Source organism: Erythrolamprus reginae, chromosome 1, assembly GCF_031021105.1.
Source record: "Erythrolamprus reginae isolate rEryReg1 chromosome 1, rEryReg1.hap1, whole genome shotgun sequence".
Taxonomy (NCBI): domain Eukaryota; kingdom Metazoa; phylum Chordata; class Lepidosauria; order Squamata; family Dipsadidae; genus Erythrolamprus; species Erythrolamprus reginae.
The window spans coordinates 314074957-314095279 of NC_091950.1; the positions used below are offsets into that span (position 1 = coordinate 314074957).

Sequence of the window (20323 nt, forward strand, 5' to 3'; positions counted from 1 at the left end):
CATGAGAAAGTTTCAGTGTTAAACTAAATGTACATCAAAAGCAATACCTATTTCTTTTGCTGTCACTCCATTCTGCTGCTCATCTGATTTCTGCAAAGTAAAAAAGATTTTATGTAAACATCTTTTCTAGAAGATAAATAAATATACAGAAAATATGCTTCTGGAAAAGGAAAAAGTTCCATACATACTCTTTCCATAGGTTCTGATCGCCTAGTTCTTTTCATAATTTCCTCAAGGCGCTACATGATAAAGAAAAAGAATATTTATAATGAACATCTTCAAGATTTATCCATAATGAACATCTTCAAGATTTATCCATAGCGTATAATATTTATTAATTTATTTTATATTTTTATGGGCCACTGCAATCAAACAACTCTGGGTAGGTTATAATATGCTAATGATATGAAAAATAATAATCCTCCAAGATGGATGCTGATAAGTTGTAACTATTAGTTAATTAAACTTGGAAAAATAAAACTTTCAATTATCTTCCCGATCAGGTTTGCCAAACTCCCCGCCCATAGGCTGGATGCGTCACGTGTTGGCCACGCCCCTCACCCAGTTTAGTGAAGGGGAAAAGTCCCGACACATCATGTGACACCACCATGATGACGTGAGTTTGAAACCCCTGTTCTAGATGTCCTGAGCAAGGAAGCTTTATAAACATTTGATGCTAAAGAGTTCCAATATGTGGGAGCTGCTACAAAGAAGGACTGTCATCTTTTCATGTTCCCTTAACTTCAAAGAGGCGACTTTTAACAGGCCTTTCTGACATGTTTTCACTGAAAAACAGATTTATATATATTAATTATGAGAATAACCAAATTCATCTCCAGTTATATGCTACAGTTACTTCACCACTGCCACCTCTTCCTCCATCAACTTGGAAAAGGTGGTGGCCTGCAACAAGTTTTTCCAAAATGAACCACTCATCCTCCTTGGATTCAGCTAGAGGAGCAACCATTAACAATAGCAGCATAGAGCCATGGTGGCTCAGTAGTTAGAGTATTGCAGGCTACTTCTGCTGCCTGCTGGGAGCCTGCAATTTGGTAGTTCAAATCTCACTAGGCTCAAGGTTGACTCAACCTTTCATTCTTCCGAGGTCGGTAAAATGAGGACCCAAATTGTTGGGGGCAATATGCTGCCTCTGTAAACCACTTAGAAAGGACTTTAAAGCTCTGTACAGCAGTGTAAAAGTCTAAGTGCTATAGGTAATCAATTGCGCAAACATCGTCTCTCAAACATCGTTGGCTTTCTGCAACCCCTGCCTATTTCCCTCCCTCCTCCAATCCATTATTGTAACCAGTTTAGACAAATGCTTGATGGGTAAACTTCTCCACTTTAAATAAATACTTTTTATTTCCAAACATATGAAGCCAAAAGAAAGGTGGCAATGAATGTATACCTGTGATGTATACCAGTCTACAAATAACTCAAAGCTTATCCGTAACATCATGAACCATGATGTTCTTTATAAGCTTGTGATCATACATGAAGGCAAGAGGCTACCTGATTCATGTAGATAGATTCCTATAGGTTCTTCCCATGATTTGGAAGTTTGGCTGCAATGGGTTCTAAATCAGAAAAGATTCCCTGCATAGATGCTTTGTTGAGCAGGTATGTGCAAAAATGCAAAGGTGACATTAAAAGCAGCAAAAGTAACTGTGATTTCAGTTGTATGGAAGATAATGCTTCCAAAAGATTTTTAAATCATTGGGGGGGGGGGGTCACTTGCCCCATGAAAATGCACAAGTGGTTGTCAGCAAGAACTGATTTCTATTACCTTCTTTCTTTCTGAGCGCTCTTGTTCTTCTCTTTGGAAATGTTTTTCACGCTCCAGTCGAATCTGGTCTTCTCGTAACCGAGTTTCCTCTTCCTTCTAAATTATGGCACCAAAAAAGGAAAATATGGACATTGATTATTATTATTATTATTATTATCATCATCATCATCATCATCATTATTATGATGTCAATACAACACAGCAAACGAGATCACTATGCTGGATTTCGTATTTCATCACCAGTCGGGCGCTTCCCAAGCACCAAGGACTGCGTGATGTAGCAGCGAATTATGTTTGCCGATCCCAGTAAAGCGGCCTTTTGCAATTGACAGATGGAGATTTTGTCAATTCTGATGGTTTTCAAATGTCCACTGAGATCCTTTGGCACTGCGCCCAGCGTGCCAAGTACCACTGGGACCACTTTCACTGGCTTATGCCAGAGTCATTGCTGCTCGATTTTTAGATCTTCGTATTTCACTAATTTCTCTAGCTGCTTCTCCTCAATTCTGTTGTCCCCTGGGATTGTGATGTCGATGATCCATACTTTCTTTTTCTCCACAATCAGGATGTCTGGTGTGTTATGCTTCAGAATTTGGTCAGTCTGAAATCGGAAGTCTCACAGTAGTTTTGCTTGCTCATTTTCGACCACTTTTTCAGGCTTATGATCCCACCAGTTCTTTGCCACTGGTAAATGGTAGTTCTGGCACAAGTTCCAGTGGATCATCATCATCATCATCATTATTATTACTATCATCATCATCATCATCATCATCATCATTAAAATTTATATGCCGCCTCTCTCCGAAGATTTGGGGCGGCTCACAATATATTAAAAAACAGTATACAGTGGTACCTCTACTTAAGAACTTAATTCGTTCCGTGACCAGATTCTTAAGTAAAAAGGTTTGTAAGAAGAAGCAATTTTTTCCATAGGAATCAATGTAAAAGCAAATAATGCATGCTATTGGGGAAACCACAGGGGGGGGGGGGTTGGAGGCCCTGTTAACTCCCAGGAGATTCCTAGAGAGGCCCCATGGAGGCTTTTCCCTGCCTTTTCCGGCCCTGTTTCCTCCCAGGAAATTCCTAGAGAGGCCTCACGGAGGCTTCTTCCTGCCTTTTCTGGTTACAGTTTCGGAGGCTCGGGTTCATAAGTGGAAAATGGTTCTTGAGAAGAGGCAAAAAACAATCTTGAACACCAGATTCTTATCTAGAAAAGTTTGTAAGTTGAGGCATTCGTAGGTAGAGGTACCACTGTACATGTAGATAAAAGTAAGTTAAAATTAAGAGTTACATTTAAAAAAAAAACCTTAAAAGCCTATTAACATGCACACATCCTATTCAGCAAGCTTGCTATATATTCATTGGCCAGGAGGTAGAGTCTAATAACCCCAATCAATATATATTTTTTTAGTTACTTTCACTTTTGCTTTCAATTGTTATAATCCCAAAAGAACAGGGTAAGAGGCTGCGTAGTCCCAACATAGGCGCAAAAAGGTATCTTTTGTATCCAAATAGCAGCTTCTTTTATAATTGCAAATGAATGTACAATTTAATTACTTCTGTGTAGTGCAAACACATTTTGAAAAGGTGACGAGATTCTAAATTAAATACTGCGCACTTATGTACCTTCACTCACTCTATAAAATTAGAATAACAGTGTTTCTTGATTACTTCAACAATCATTATCCTTTCTGATTGCACATAATCTGTTACTGTTCATGATTTTATGTACGGTAAAAATTAAGTGCTCGCTTTTCTATTTTGCATGATATATTAGGGAAGTATGTGTCATATATTTAAGGCTTAAGTCACAAATATTAATGGCATTTTTGTATCTAACCTGCAGGATACATTTAAATGCAAAGTAATGGTAGCAGCTGGCAAGGTTCATAATTAACAAGATCAGAAGAGGCATGAAGAGGAAAATTAATGCTTTGCAATCCTGGTAAAAATCCCTCTTCTAAATTTATTTTTTTTCAGGGAGGGAATTTCATTTGCATTGAAAAATATCATGCAAATTAGATCAAAAAGAACATTCAACTTCAGAAAGAATAGGTCCTAAATATACAGACAGAAGGAAGGAAACACTACATAACTTCTGGTGAGTCTTTCCAGAAAATACCAATATTCCAAACCCTAAAGTCTTATATATTTTGTATCCAAATGCATATTGCTTGTAAAGAGAAAAACTGTGCTTTGGAGTATCAATGGAGGAGTGGCTTGCATAGATCCTGTTACTGTTCCTTAAAGTAACTGATCTATTCGAGTGATATATTGAGGGAGGGTGCCAACAGAGGGGGAAGGGATGTGATGGACTACGGTGAAGTGGCAGTCTCCATGGAAATATTTGAGGGAGGGGCACGTTAAGATATTTATGAACTGGGAGAGCCAATGGTAACAAGGTCAGCCAATGAATAGTCATAGCAACTAAGTCAGCCAATGGGAATTAAACACTCCTGAGTCTGTGCAGAGAATCGAAACTGAAAACTTAAGCGTGACTCAGTCCACTCTGCTCTCTGCCCACTCTGTACTCTCTGTGCTTGTGAACTCTGCTGAAATGAAACTAACTGCTGCCTGTAACTGACTGAAGAAGAATTCTACTTGTGGTATTGTAAATATATATATTATTATGTATATTAAAAAGTTGTATGATATTATATATATATATCAAATCCCAGTAAGGGTATGGGTAGCTGATGAGACCAGAACAAGGCCAAAATGGCGCTATCCTAGTCTCCCTTAATTTAAAAAATTCAGCAAAAACATGTGATACATATATATGTGTGTGTGTGTGTGTGTATGTATATGTATATATAATGTCTATAAAGAAGTTATATTAAGTTATAAGAGCCTCGGTGGTGCAATGGTTAGAGTACAGTACAGCAAGCTACTTTTGCTGATCACCGGCTGCCAGCAGATCGAATCTCAGTAGGCTCAAGGTTGACTCAGCCTTCCATCCTTCCCAGGTTGGTAAAATGAGGACCCAGATTGTTGGGGGCAATATGCTTACTCTCTGTAAACCACTTAGAGAGGGCTGTAAAGCACCGTGAAGTGGTATATAAGTCTAAATGCTAATGCTATTGAATCCAGCTGAATCAGTCATCAGTGTGTGCTTCTGGTTTTCATTTTGCAACAAACTTTAATAGGGCAGACCACACAGCCCAAAGCTAGATAGAAGACAGAGGAAGAGTGTTAGGTTAGCCATTTCCTAAAATCTTCCAGGATATGTCAGTTAGGATGAGAATTCTGATGAGATTCTTTTTATTCTGTGTCAGAATAAATTGCATTGTTTTACCTTGTTCTTGGGCTAAGTCTGACAACTGCCCTTCTGAAAGGTCCCACAGTCCCAGGAAAAAACAGAATTGGTTAAGGAGTTGCAAATGCTTTTACACTGACAGAGGGACCAGCTGTATTAGAATAAGCAGAACAGCAGCACTGAATATAGGGATTTTTAAATACTTCCTTTTAATATTAGATTTGTTACATTGTATATTGTTATTATTATTGTTGTGAGCCGTCACGAGTCTGCGGAGAGGGGGCGGCATACAAATCTAATAAATTATTATTATTAAATTAGTCCATGGAAAACTTTTTTTTTTAAAGGATGCTTTTGGTCCAGCATTACCAACATGGTACTTGCAAGAGTGTAATTTTCTGAAGCTTTCTACATGTATGGGACATCAGCACATAAATGGGGCATCAACACATATATGGGGCTGATGGGACTTCGACCATGAAGTCATGGCTTCCATCTAAACTTTTTGAACTCCTTCCCTATCCGAGTCCTCCGAGAGGGGCGGCATACAAATCTAGTAAATAATAATAATAATAATAATAATAATAATAATAATAATAATAATAATAATAATAATAATTATTATTATTATTATTAATTACTAATTACTAATTACTAATTATTATTATTATTATTATTATTATTATTATTATTATTATTATTATTATTATTATCCAGAGATGCCACTGTTTGCATCTCCTTGCTTTCCTTCATGCAGTTCCACAGAACAACGAGCCATTTGTACAACATACTATATGCAAAGCCCGCTGGCTGCCGATCAGTTTCCGGTCACAATTCAAAGTGTTGGTCATGACCTTTAAAGCCCTACATGGCATTGGACCAGAGTACCTCCGGAACCGCCTGCTACCGCACGAATCCCAGCGGCCGATAAGGTCCCACAGAGTTGGCCTTCTCCGGGTCCCGTCGACTAAACAATGTCGTCTGGCGGGCCCCAGGGAAAGAGCCTTCTCTGTGGCGGCCCCGGCCCTCTGGAATCAACTCCCCCTGGAGATTAGAACTGCTCCCACTCTCCTTGTCTTCCGTAAACTACTTAAGACCCACCTATACCGCCAGGCATGGGGGGATTTGAGACATCTTTCCCCCAGGCTTATTATAATTTATGTTTGGTATGTAAGTGCTATTTGGTTTTTAATTATAATAGGGTTTTAAGTTTTTTAATATTAGATTTGTGCCATTATAATATTGTTTTTATCGTTGTTGTGAGCCGCCCCGAGTCTTCGGAGAGGGGCGGCATACAAATCTAATAAATTATTATTATTATTATTATTATTATTATTATTATTATTATTATTATTATTACGCTACCTGCTTCTGAAGGAGTTCCATTTCCCTCCTTTCTTGCTCCTCCTTTTCTTCAGCCAAGCGGCGTAGCTCTTCCTCCTTTTCCTTCTCCTGCTCTGCTTCTTTTTGCTTCCTTTCCGCCTCTTGCTTCTGAGCTTCCTCCTGGCGCACTCTTTCCTCAGCGATCTTCTGTGCCAAGGCCTCCTTCTTTTGTCTAATGGAAACAAATGTGTTAGACAAATGCATGTGTGGGTAAAACTAGCAAAAAAAAATTAAACACCTATTTTAGCATGTCCAAAAATGAATCAATGACAGAATGGAATGGGGAAAAAAGAAGGAAATGCTTCTTCTCACTTTATCTGAGGTAAATTGAAAATTATTCTTGGATTAATTGGGACATTTCCTCAAATAGAATCGTGAGAAATTTGAAATCTTACATGGTGCCAGAGTCCCTATACTGTGACTCTATTTGTAGCAGGTGAGTAATTTCGTGGTATAGTAATGTCCTCTTTTGATGGTCGACCACTGGGGGACACATCAGAAAACGGTTCGGTGGAAGGTGGGTAAATTCTATTCGAAGGCCTTGTGACACCGTAGCAATAGCCCAGGTGTCTGAAGATGTCGTTTCCCAGACACCTGCGAAATTCTGCAGTTTGACCCCAAGTGTCTTGGATCCATAATATCGTGGCCCTATTAAAAAAAGAGGCAGCTGAAGCAGCTCGCAGTGCCCATGCCGCCATCTGATGAGTCTTCCTCACCATGTTCTCAGTCCTCTTGTCCTCAGCCTTGAGACCATCGGAAACCTCAGAGGGAACCAAGGCAGTAGACACTAGACTTGCCACCGGCTTGTCAATGGGGGGGAAGCCCAACAGTGTCTCCATATCTTCTTCAAAAGTATAGCGCTTACGTTCCACCAGTGAAAGGCCTGGTGCTGCTGTTGGGCGCGAACCAAGCCCGGCGAGGCCAATATGGAGTTATTAGTAGTATCTCGGACTGTTCTTCCAGGATCTTTCAAATCAAATTAACAGTATTCCTATAGAAGGATATCTAAGAATGTGTTGAGCAAGTCAAACAAGATCCTCTGTAGCATAGGGACTAAGGGATTGGGCTATGAGTAGGAAGAGTCATGTTTTAGCCTTCCTTCAGCCATGGAAGCTCTTTGGATGACTTGCAGCCAGTCACCCTCTTAGGTCATCTTTCCTCACAGGGTTGCTGTGGTGAGAAGAAAAAAATAGGAAAAAAGCTACTTAAGTACTCCACCTTAAGCTCTTGAACGAAAGGTGGGATATTAATCAGCTAAAGAAGTGGATCTGAATTATGAGTTTTACTTTTCTCTCTCCAGACAGAAAGATGCTATTTACGTGGAGAGTAGGAGTAAGAGTATTCGTATTTCTAACATTACTATATCATTTCAGAATGCAGGTGGCAGAAACCTGGAGATACTGCTAGAAGGGTTTATGAGAATGGAAAATCCAAGCATTTGTTGAAGTCAGAACAATCTAAGAGGCACTAGAGTGGCTTTTTCTATCATGATGACCCTCCAGCATTTTGAAATACAACTACCATCTCCCAAGTCAACATGGCCAATGGCTGGAATGATGGGAGTTCACCTCAATACAACTGGATAATAACAGGCTGAGAAATGATGCTGTCCTTTTGAATATCTGGATCATACTGTTCATTTACTTTTTTAAAAAATCCACCTTTGTTACTTTATAAGTAATTTAAGGTGGTATACATACCTAAAACTCGTTTCTCTTTCTATTTTCCCCACAAGTTCTCTATGAGGTGGTTGGGCTGAGAGAAAGTGACTGTTCCCAAATTACCCAGAGGCTATCATGCCTAAGGTAGGACCAATTAGAGCACGCAGAGTTGGCCTCCTCCGGGTCCCGTCAGCTAAACAATGCAGGTTGGCGGGACTGTGGCAGAGGGCCTTCTCTGTTGTTGCCCCAACTTTATGGAATCAACTTCCCCCCGAGATCCTTATGGCCCCCACCCTGCTGGCTTTTCGTAAGGCCATGAAGACCTGGCTATGCCGGCAGGCCCTAAATTAACCACTAGCTTGTCCACGTATATGAATCGGTATGAATGATTAGTACGTGTGTTGTTGAACTGTTTTTAAGTTTTTTAAGAACAAGGGGACACAATCTGAAGTTAGTTGGGGGAAAGATCAAAAGCAACATGAGAAAATATTATTTTACTGAAAGAGTAGTAGATCCTTGGAACAAACTTCCAGCAGACGTGGTTGGTAAATCCACAGTAACTGAATTTAAACATGCATGGGATAAACATATATCCATTGTAAGATAAAATACAGGAAATAGTATAAGGGCAGACTAGATGGACCATGAGGTCTTTTTCTTCCGTCAGTCTTCTATGTTTCTATGTTTTAGTTAGAATTGTATAAATTAGTTCGTTTTTTTCTTGACTTTTTAAAATTGTTATTGTTATTTGTAATTTTATACTGTTGTAAGTCGTCTTGAGTCCTTCGGGATTGAGCAGCATAGAAGTCAATTTAAATAAATAGATATATAGATATATAGATATATAGATAGATAGATAGATAGATAGATATATAGATATATATATAGATAGATAGATAGATAGATAGATAGACAGACAGACAGACAGACAGACAGATAGATAAAAATAAATAAATTAGAACTCATAGTCTTCTGATTTCTAGGCCAACACCTTAATCACCATATACTCATCTGCCTCTCAGTTAATCAGTATCCTCATTATTATTATTATTATTATTATTATTATTATTATTGTTGTTGTTGTTATTATTATTATTATTATTATTATTATTTATTAGATTTGTATGCTGCCCCTCTCCGTAGACTCATCCATACTAATTATCACATTAAATCTATATACATAAAATCTATACAATCTGCACAACCTATACAAATTATCACATTATAGTGAATAGCATAATCTCTATTTTTGAAGGGCAGAAGGAATGGCTTAGAAAGACAGGAGGAAGAGCCACTAGCAAGGCAATGGTCAAATAATTTTTCAAGAAAATAATGTGAGAAAAACATCTTGGACAAGTTCCTCCCTAATTCACATGAAGATAAAGGGAGGAAGGGAGAAGCACAGTCAGACTTACAAGAGTCGTGTAAAGCATTGGTTACTTAGTCTGGTCTATGCTGTGGGGAAGACACTATTCCAGACAGAGGTATCTTTTAACAGCCTGCTTCTGCTAAATCCCAGAGATGAATAGAATATAACCTTTTTACAAATGCTTTGTTTTGTAATCTTGGCCCGTAGGGTGTTCAAGAAAGATATCCAAAAGTGCATTTCCTCCATTAGGCAACTGTCACTTGATTACCTGTCAATCTCTTCCTGCTCCCTTCTTTGCTGCTCCTCCCGTTCTCGCTGCTCCCGGGCGAGTCGCCTTTTTTCACTAAGCAGCCGGGTTGCTTCTTCTGGATCTGTTGTCCCTGCTGGAGATTTGTTACAGATGGGAGATGGTGAAGCTGATGAAGGAACAGAGGGCAGAACTGGAACAGGACCTGGAAGAAGAGTCAGGTTTATACCATCAGAGTTGGGATCTTTGAAAAAAAGCCATGTACAGAATACCACATCTGAAACAGGAAAATTATAAAATATGAACATATTATTTACAAGTTGAGGTTGAGAAATGGATGGGTTCAGAGAAAACAAATGTAAAAGACCTGGGCCAAAAATTACAATTGATGGTGATGATAACAATAATAATAAAATAAATAAATAAATAATAATAAAATAATAATAATAATAAATGTTTGACTTGTGATATTGTGATACAAAATCCAGTATATAAATCTCATTTGCTGTGTATTACTGTTTTTTGTGAATAAAATAATAATAATAATAATAATAATAATAATAATAATAATCATCATCATCATCATCATCATCATCGCAATCCCAGGAGACAGGAGCATTGAGGAGAAGCAGTTAGAGAAACTTGCGAAATACAAAGATCTGAAAATCGAGCTGCAACGACTCTGGCATAAGCCAGTGAAAGTGGTCTCAGTGGTCCTTGGCACTCTGGGCACAGTGCCAAAGGATCTCAGCGGACATTTGAACACCATCGTAATTGACAAAATCTCCATCTGTCAATTGCAAAAGGCTGCTTTACTGGAATCGGCAAACATAATTCACCGCTACATCACGCCACTACATCAAGCGCCCGACTGAATGAAATACGAAATCCAGCATAGTGATCTCATTTGCTGTGTTGTATTGTTGAAATAATAATAATAATAATAATAATTGGGGTTATAGTAATAATAATAAAAATATGTTTTTATATTGTATTTATTTATGTAATATATACTGTACAACAACCCATTCTATATACAATAAATCTGGGTAGCTCACAAAAATAGGAGTAAAAGGATCAAATGTTGGGAGGCGGGAGAGCCAACTTTCCAAGGCTTTCCTGAAAGATAGGGGGGGAAGGCTCTGACAGACCATAGGGGAGGTTGTTTCACAGGACAGGGGATGCTACAAAGAAGGTGAGCTTCCTCGGTCCTACCAGATGACATTTAAGAGAGAGAACTGGAGTAAACCCAACCATCTAGTGGGACAAATAGACATTTACAGGGAGAGCTAGTCACTTAAATCAGTGTTTCCCAACCTTGGCAACTTGGAGATATCTGGACTTCAAAACCCAGAATTCCCCAGCCAGCAAATGCTGGCTGGGGAATTCTGGGAGTTGAAGTCCAGATATCTCCAAGTTGCCAAGGTTGGGAAACACTGCCTTAAATAACCTGACTCTGTGCCATTCAGGACTGTAAAATAAACACCTTGAATTGCACCCAAAAAGAAGCCAATGCAGCAACAGTATAATATGGGAAACCACCAGGTGCTCAGAATTATGCACCTTGTTGCGTTCTGGACCAGTTGCAACTTCTGGAAGATCTTCATGGGAAGACCAATGCACAGCACATTGCGGTAAAAGAAAGTGGGAAAAGGATGAATGATTGTAAACAAGGACAAGAACAGGTACAACTGCCTAAGGAGCTGCTGATACAGTTCTACAGAGGAATCATTGAGTCTGTCATCTGCACCTCTATAACTGTCTGGTTTGGTTCTGCAACCCAACAAGACCGACACAGTCTTCAGAGGACAATCAGAACTGCAGAAAAAGCAATTGCTGCCAACCTGCCTTCCATTGAGGACCTGTATATTGCGTGAGTCAAAAAGAGGGTGGGGAAAATATTTACTGACCCTTCACATCCTGGACACAAACTGTTTCAACTCCTACCCTCAAAACGTCGCTATAGAGCGCTGCACACCAAGACAACTAGACACAAGAACAGTTTTTTTCCAAACGCCATCACTCTACTAAACAAATAATTCCCTCAACACTGTCAGACTTTCTACTAAATCTGCACTTCTATTCAACTAGTTTTTCTCATCATTCCTATCACCCATTTCCTCCCATGTTGACTGTATGACTGTAACTTGTTGCTTATATCTTAAGATTTTTATTAATATTGCTTCTCCATTGCTTATTTGACCCATATGACAATCATTAAGTGTTGTACCACATGATTCTTGACAAATGTATATTTTATTTTATGTACGCTGAGAGCATATGCACCAAGACAAATTCCTTGTGTGTCAATAAAATTGACCAATAAAATTCTATTTTATTGGCCAATAAAATTCTATTCTATTCTATATGCATTCCATACAAGCTCTGTTCAGGGGAATACAACACAACACCAAGCCCTGAGGGTCAATGCAAGGACAAAAACACAAAGCCATTCTGTCTTGGTAGGGTTGAGTCAGAGTTGGTTCCTGCCCAGGCACTGGGTCAGCTCATGGGTGGAATATATACCTGAGTATCATCAGCACACAGATGGTATTGCATTCTGTGCTGTTGAATGACCTCACCCAGTGGTTTCATGTACTTATTACAGAAAAACAGCAAGAGACCTGCACCCTAAGGTATCCCACACTTCAGGGCCCTAGGGACGGAACTTTTCATCCGCACTAATTGTTGAAACTCATTTAATGTAATTAATTCCTATGATTTAATAGCCTAATTTTTTCTCCATAATTTTGGGAGAGTTTTGGAAGACTACACCCACAGTGAGACCACGGATAACTTTGGTGATAGACAAGTTGTGCACTCCTGTGGGCCATGACTTAGTGAAGAGGGCTATTAAGTCAAAAAGGCCATTAACATGAGAGAGAGAGGAACTCTCATGAATTATTGCCCGAGGAGATCTTAAAATCTGAAATAATCACTAGTTAGAACATGTAGTGCATGTGAATATTATGATAGGTATTTCAATTTAGTCACTTAAACCATATCCCACTTTGATTTAAAAACAAAACAAAAAGCATGTAGTCAATTTTTAAACAAATAGTCCCAGTGATTTCAAGCAGACATCTAGCCTGTGATCCTGGTAGTTTCTCTGCTCTCCCATTTAATTAGTAACCAACCTTGCTTAGCTTTTCAACCTAAATCACTGCTTAGGTTGTTACAATTATCGACATTGATTCAAAACAATATCCAAAAGCTACATAATGAAAAGGGAGCAAAGCACTTAATTGAGCAAGGAACGTTTTGGAAGGCTGATAACCTGATCCTTACTTTGAGTAGACTCTGGTTTAGAGGATTCTTCACTTGTAGCTACTCTGGGATTTGAAGCTGTTTTTTTAGGATCTGACTTATGTTCAGTTATCTTCTCAGATTCCTTCAGCATCCCCCTTTTCCCATGTTTTGTTGGACGAATGTTGCCAGGAGAAGGAGGGCGAGCTTGAATGGAAGGTGTTTTGGAAGATCCAGATAGCAAAATGATTTTTCTGGGTGTTCCTGGCAGGGCAGGCATTGATCTGGAGGCATGCCTATTTGAATGACAGAGGGACAGTAATCACAACTTAGATTTAGACTTTGAATAACTTTATTGTCACTTTAAATGTACACTAATTGATATATATTAAAATGAAATGTCACTGCATACAGCTCTCAAAGGTTCACCACTTCCAGTGTATATTACATAACATATCAAAAATATAAACAAACAAATAATTAAAAATTATGGAAATACCCACATACCTACATATATTATATGACACAGAGAAACAACACAATCTAATTTATATTATATTCCTGAGTTACTCCATTTTGTTAAGACATTCATGACTGGGAGAGCCAATGGTAACAAGGTCAGCTAATGAATAGGCAAAGCAACTAAGTCAGCCAATGGGAACTAAACACATCTGAGTCTGTGCAGAGAATCGAAACTGAAAATTTAAGCTTAAGGCTGGGCATGGCTCAGCCCACTCTGCACTTGGTCCAGACTGTACTCTCTATCCACTCTGTACTCTTGTAAAATGGAACAAACTGTTCTCTGCTGTCTGTAACTGCTTGAAGATGAACTCTGCTAATGGTATTGTAAATTCATCTGTTACTATATTTATAAAGAAGTTAATGAATCCAACTGAATCAGTTATCTGTATGTGCTTCTGTTTTTGATTTTGCAACAAACTCTGATACATTTTATTGCTTTTAAAGGATTCTCTATCCATTCTTTCCTGCCCTTCTGAAGTAGCTTTGAGAGGAGTGGAAAAAATGAATCTACCTGAGAAACATCATATTATCTTATATAAAGAGGACCAAAGGAAGCGAATGTTATGCCTCAAAGAGGCACAGCTTAGTACACTTTGCTAAAATTGTTTTAAAATTTATCTGCTTCTTTTTCTCCAAAAGGTTCTCTACAGCTAGAAATCATCAATGTGGTACAATTTTCAGAATCCTAAAATGACTTTGGCAGGGCATTTTTTTGTAAAGCAGAAGCCTCATCTCACCTCAAAGTAATCCTCTTTGGAAGATGAGATACTAAACAATTTGTGATATTACAATGGCTACTGGACAAGAAAATATAGCAGTTTCCTAGTTTTATCATTGCCTGATTTTTTTGCACATAAGACTTCTGTTCAACATATTTATCTTTCAAAGGCTGTAGTGGGTTAAAAGAGATGATTCCTGTATCTACACAAAAACTATGAGTGAAATTGCTAATCTACATACTTTGAGATAATTTGAAGGTCTTACATGAGAATGGCTATTTAAGCAATGAATTGGTCTTTAAGGTATCTATCACTTTACCATCGAGAGTTATCTATGACTGATTGCAGAGTCTAGAAACGGGACTCACAGAAAACTCTTTTTAGAGAAAAGACCTTCTAATATATATATGCCCTTATGAATATCTCTGTTTGCAGACAGGATTTCTAGAAATATTTGATAACACAATTTGGACCAAGGTAGTTCCCCCCCAATTTGGAAATCACTAAAGGTACCTGCCTACAGACATCATTCTTCCCAGGGGGATATTTCCAGATTGGGGGACTCAGTTTTAAGATCCCACTGACTCACCATCAATCTGGAAGAAAAATCACAATATGGGTGATCCTTTAATATATGTATTCCTATTTGTAGAGCTGTTTATTTAATGTTCAGATACCAACGAATTCTTATAGCAATTATACAAGATGCAAATAGAATTAAGATGAAATAAAGGCTAATATTAATTTACTTACCAAACAGCTGGTTTATTTCTGAAGGCAGATGGTGAACGCGTTCTTCTTTTACCAGATGAAGGATTAGTTGAGATTCCTCTTTCCTTTCCTTTTCTGTTACTCTAATATTGAACAAATAGGGCAAATGAAGCATTCTGCATAGCTCCAGAAAGAAAGCTGCTTTATTAAATTGCACCTAGAAATAAAGATTTGCCATTGCTAATTACTACTGTACAAATGTTAATTATCCTTCCATTTCAAAAGAGGATAAAAGATTGGGCTCATGATATGTGATTTTTGTTTTTAGTTTTAATTTGCATTTTGTGAGGATAGTGTTCTATATCTTCTGATTATCTGGAAACATTATTTTAAGCAGTTCCATTTTTGTTTGTTTACAATTTGATTTGTAAATCCCATCACTATGGTTTATGAATCATTATTTATGGCCTAGCACTATCCACAAATGCAGATATTGTGACTAATTGAATAAACGATGTTTTAGCAGCATTTGGTAATGCTTTGCTTAACCATGAGTTATCCTCACAGACACTAAGTGAAAAGCTACAGCTCACAAACCATAATGGATGAATTCAAGCAATTCAATGCATCTGTTCCAAACACATTAAAATCATCTGCTACAACATCCTTCCTGTCAATGACTACTTCAGCTTCAACCACAACAACACACGAGCACACAACAGTTACAAACTTAAAGTAAACTGCTCCAAACCCGACTGCAAGAAATACGACTTTAGTAATTGAGTAGTTGATGCATGGAACTGACTACCTGACTCTGTAGTATCATCATCTAACCCCCAAAACTTTACCCTTAAACTATCCATTGTTGACCTCTCCCGATTCCTAAGAAGTCAGTAAGGGGCGTGCATAAGTGCACTAGCATGCCTTTTGTCCTCTGTCTTAATGTTTCTCTTTTATTAGAATCATGTATATAAATATTGCTATATCTTTGTATACCACCAATACGTATTTGACAAAACAAACAAACCAACAAACATTGCTTTTGAGTTTAATGAAATGTGTTTTTGATTTGCCCTATATTCAACCTGGCCCTGTAAACATGTTTACAGTTTTCAAGAAACACAATGAACCTTTTTGATTGCAGTTTATATCAATCCCACCAGGTAGACCGTACCAAGAAATGACATAGATGGATAAAATTACCTTTATTGACAACAGCTATAATAATAGAATCTCGCAAGTCTGATTGTGCTGTACCTCTATATCAGTGTTTCTCAACCTTGGTTGCTTTAAGACAAGTGGACTTCAACTCCCAGAATTCCCCAACCAGCATAGGAGATAGATGTTCACTCAAGCTGGCTGGGGTATTCTGGGATTTGAAGTACCACCAATCCCTGTTGGGGAACTTTGGGAGCTGAAGTCCACCCACACTGGCTAAGGAATTCTGGGAGCTGAAGTCCACCCACACTGGCTGAGGGATTCTGGGAATTGAAGTCCAAATCCATGTGTCTTAAAGTTTCCAAGGTTGAGAATCACTGCTCTATATGAAACATACTTCACTCCACATCGCCTTACTAAAGGAACTTGCAAATCTCTATCACGACCATTTTCCTTACTCTACAGATTATAACACATTAAAAAAGGTCAAACCATTGAGGGTCCAGGTGGATCAATGACCCCTGCCTGAGAAAGTCCAGCTTCTGAGACAACCTCCATTTAGCAGATCTGGAAATCATGGTTTGCGAGGCCAATAAGGTGGCAATAAGATGACCTCTGCCTTCCCTTGTAAAATCTTCCAGATAACTCGAGATATGATTGGAAGCAGCGGACACGTGTAGAGAAGGCCGGTGGGCCACGGGACCCGGAGGGTGTGATGTAATTGCTGAGCTGGGCATTGCTATTCGTGTGATGTTATTGCTGAGCTGGGCATTGCTAAGAGTAGCAAAAAGGTTTACTGCTGGCATGATGAATATGTCTGTTAGCTCCTTGAAGAATATATTATGTGCTTGTGTATCTGTAAAAGGCTCATGTTTAAAATCAAGAGAACTACTAATATATTCAAACTAAATGTAAACTGCTCTAAACTCGACTACAGAAAATACGACTTCAGCAATGCCTATGCCTAGAATGCACTACCCGACTCTGTAGTTTCTTCCCAAACCCCAAAAACATTAACTTTAGATTGTCTACATTTGACCTCTCTCCATTTATAGGAGGTCTGTAAGGGGCGTGCATAAGCGCACCATTGTGCCTACCGTCCCTGTCCTACTGTCCTCTTTTATCATTTCTTTTTATTTATGTTATGTTTATACAAACTACTATCTATACATGTTTGACAAATAAAATAAATAAATAAAATAAAATAAAGAAATGATGATGGGATTTCTCTCAGCATTCCTGTGCACAAAGTCTATGACTTTCCCTTAAAGGTCTATCAGTTATATGAACTTTGATCTGGAAATATCTTTCTAATCATTTAGCTCACTTTTAAACACATCAAGCTGTTAATTCAATATGTAAACACTAATAGTTCCCATTCTCATGAATTATTCCCAAACAGTGGGTGGTTTACAGGGTGAAAAGTCCTTTTTGACCATAACAATGTTGCTAATAAACATGAATCATAATGTTAGTCTTAACGCACAAATCTTAATATGCAAATAATATGATTCCATAGCCACATTTTTTTCCTCTATATTAACTACTTTAAGGAAAAGAACCAAGGTATTAAGTCGGAGCCGGAGCGGATAACAGGAAGATGTTTATTAGTCGGAATACAGTTTACAACAACCAACAGAACAAGGTAACTGACAGGATATATACCCGGCACCAACACTTATGAGGCCAATAGGAGACCCGCATTTCTCCCGCCTCCCAGAGGCAACCAATAATATGACAGGGTCTTTATTGCTAGGCAAATACACTACACAAGGTAGCTATATTCAGGATTTCATGAAAGATGCAAGCTTATTCCCAATTTAGGAACTTACCCCAGCTGAATGTGTGGTCCTTCGCCGTCTAACCTCAGGGGCTGTGCCAAACAGTTTTGCTCGGTCTGCTGGACTTTGGCAACTTATGGCCTTGAAGGAGAGAGGGCTGATTGGGCTGCAAGATGCTGAACGAGGACAAATGGGGATAACTAGGGTATTTATTTTTTCCCATGTATATATTTAACCAAACACATAGAAGGAAACCCAAGAGACAGGAGCAGGAACCGGAAGCAGGAACCAGAGACAGGAAAAGAAGAAATGAAGGAAGGAAAGTATTAATATACAAATAGAGAAAAAGCAGAATGCTTAGAGGTATCCTGGGATGATCTACAAATTAGAGACCTGAAATTACATTTCTTCTTATTTAGGCAGAAATATGGTCTACCAAAATACACAATTGTATAAAAGACTAGCCCACAAGGATATTTATTCCCAGAATTGCAGGAGAAAAATGCTTATGCCTGCACTTAATGCCATCCAAAACCTAATAGCTCTCTGCTACAATAAATTCATTTCTTATTCTATTAAGTCTAATCTAATTCTTCTTTTATAAGAAAAATTAATCTGGAAGCAACCAGAACATCCTACATTAACTCTGTCATTAATACCTGTTTCCTAAAGGACCATTAAGGCAATATTAATTTTATTCATTCAAATTATACCTAAAAATTGTAACTTTTGTTAAATCTGTCTGTGCTAAATTCATATAAACATAGTACTTCTTCTTTGTTAAACTACATGTATGAAAGACTGAGGTATATTTTAATCGGAATCTGATTATGAAGTAATAAGTAACATATTGGGAACTATATGAAGTCATTTTGATAAAGTAAGTGAAACACACTACTGAAAGATTTCTCTAAAACATGATGGGGAGCTTGTTACTGAAGGCAGAGACAAACTTTGCTGTTGAAATTAGATAATTTTCTGCTGAACTATTAGAGATTTGCAGAGAAAAGCAAAAAGAGCTCGAAAAATGGAACGAGAGAAAAGAATGCAGATTATTCCTTGAATCAAGATTCAGACAATAGCCAAACCAGCCCAAAGTTTTCCAAAGCAAAATTTTAAAAGGCTGCATATTTTTATGCAATCCTTGGAAAGGGGCGGCATACAAATCAAATCAAATCAAATCAAATCAAATCAATAAATAAATAAATAAATAAATAAACAAACAAACAAACAAACAAACAAACAAATAAATAATAAAATAATATAACTGAGAAGCGAATTGATTGATGTTTTAACTTTACCTGCATCTCCAGACAAAGTTGCTGCACTTTTACTCCTGGCCAAGAATGAATGAGTTGGGGTCAGAAGCCTGCTAACCATGTTGCTTTCCCATGGACTTAGCTGCATGCGTCGAGCTGAATGTCATCATATAATTGAGACGTTAGATCAAATGTCTTTCCCAGAGAATCACGTTAGAGTGCTTAATTAAACCCTGACCTCATTACACATGAGCATTTATTAAAAACATTATAAAGACAACTGAACTTTAATTAATTAATTCATCCTGCCTTTCCATTTCAGCATTTCCAAAAATACTTCCAAGCAATTTGACATATTATAGAAACCTAACTAATTTGTACTAATAAAAATATAAATATTGAAAGAACAACAATACAATCTCAATTATAATTCATAGGAAAAGAAAGGGCTCCCAAATACATTTTCTATAATTAAACACAAGCATAAAAGAATCATTTACTGTGAGTTACTTCAGCAGCTTTAAAGGCAGCAGATTAAGCACAGATGTTTTACACTGCATTTAATTATGTGCAGAAAATGAAACCAGGAGAAGAATGGAAGTTGTTGTCTGCCTTTAAGGCAGAGGAGATGCAGACTTTTTCTTTATTTCTTGCCATCAGTGGGAGAACATAGCTTGATGTGGATTTGCTGTTTGTTAAAGAATTTCATGGTGCTAGTGGAAAAAACACACTATTTTTGATATGGCATAATCCCTATGGTGAGCTTAGGTCTACATCCAACATGTTTATTTACAAGACACACCAACAACTGAATGTGTTCAAGATAATAAAGTAGATACAATATAATAGATAATAACTACATATCTGATAACCAATTTGATGCATAAATAAAATAATTCCATATTATTGTGTATCAAAAGAAATCAAATCTATTGTATATTAAACATGAAAACATTTCATTAATTGTGTGCACAACTTACATATATTTCACCAAGAGGAGTAGATCCTCCCAAAACCAAAGACAAAGGTTCAATCCTGGACACATTATTTTGAAATGTCTTACATTAATCTGAACATCCTTTTTGTGTGTATTTATGTGTATGTGTGTATGAAAAGATAAATCATTATCCCATGTAATGATACAATGCATTTATTTAAAAATGTACTGCAATGAATTATTGTAAAATAGCTTTTGCAGTTAATAGAAACACATTCAGGCAAATTA

General features: G+C 37.7%; 1 protein-coding gene across 1 annotated transcript in view; it reads right to left on the reverse strand.

Annotated features, from left to right (window-relative positions):
* MAP7 (microtubule associated protein 7) overlaps positions 1-20323 on the reverse strand; it is a 102194-nt gene that overhangs the window by 4676 nt on the left and 77195 nt on the right. Inside the window, 9 exon segments of the mRNA XM_070733592.1 lie at positions 48-90; positions 189-239; positions 1787-1882; positions 6408-6597; positions 9724-9907; positions 12991-13244; positions 14943-15043; positions 17891-18015; positions 19141-19254. Of these exon segments, the coding sequence (XP_070589693.1) occupies positions 48-90; positions 189-239; positions 1787-1882; positions 6408-6597; positions 9724-9907; positions 12991-13244; positions 14943-15043; positions 17891-18015; positions 19141-19254 (1158 nt within the window).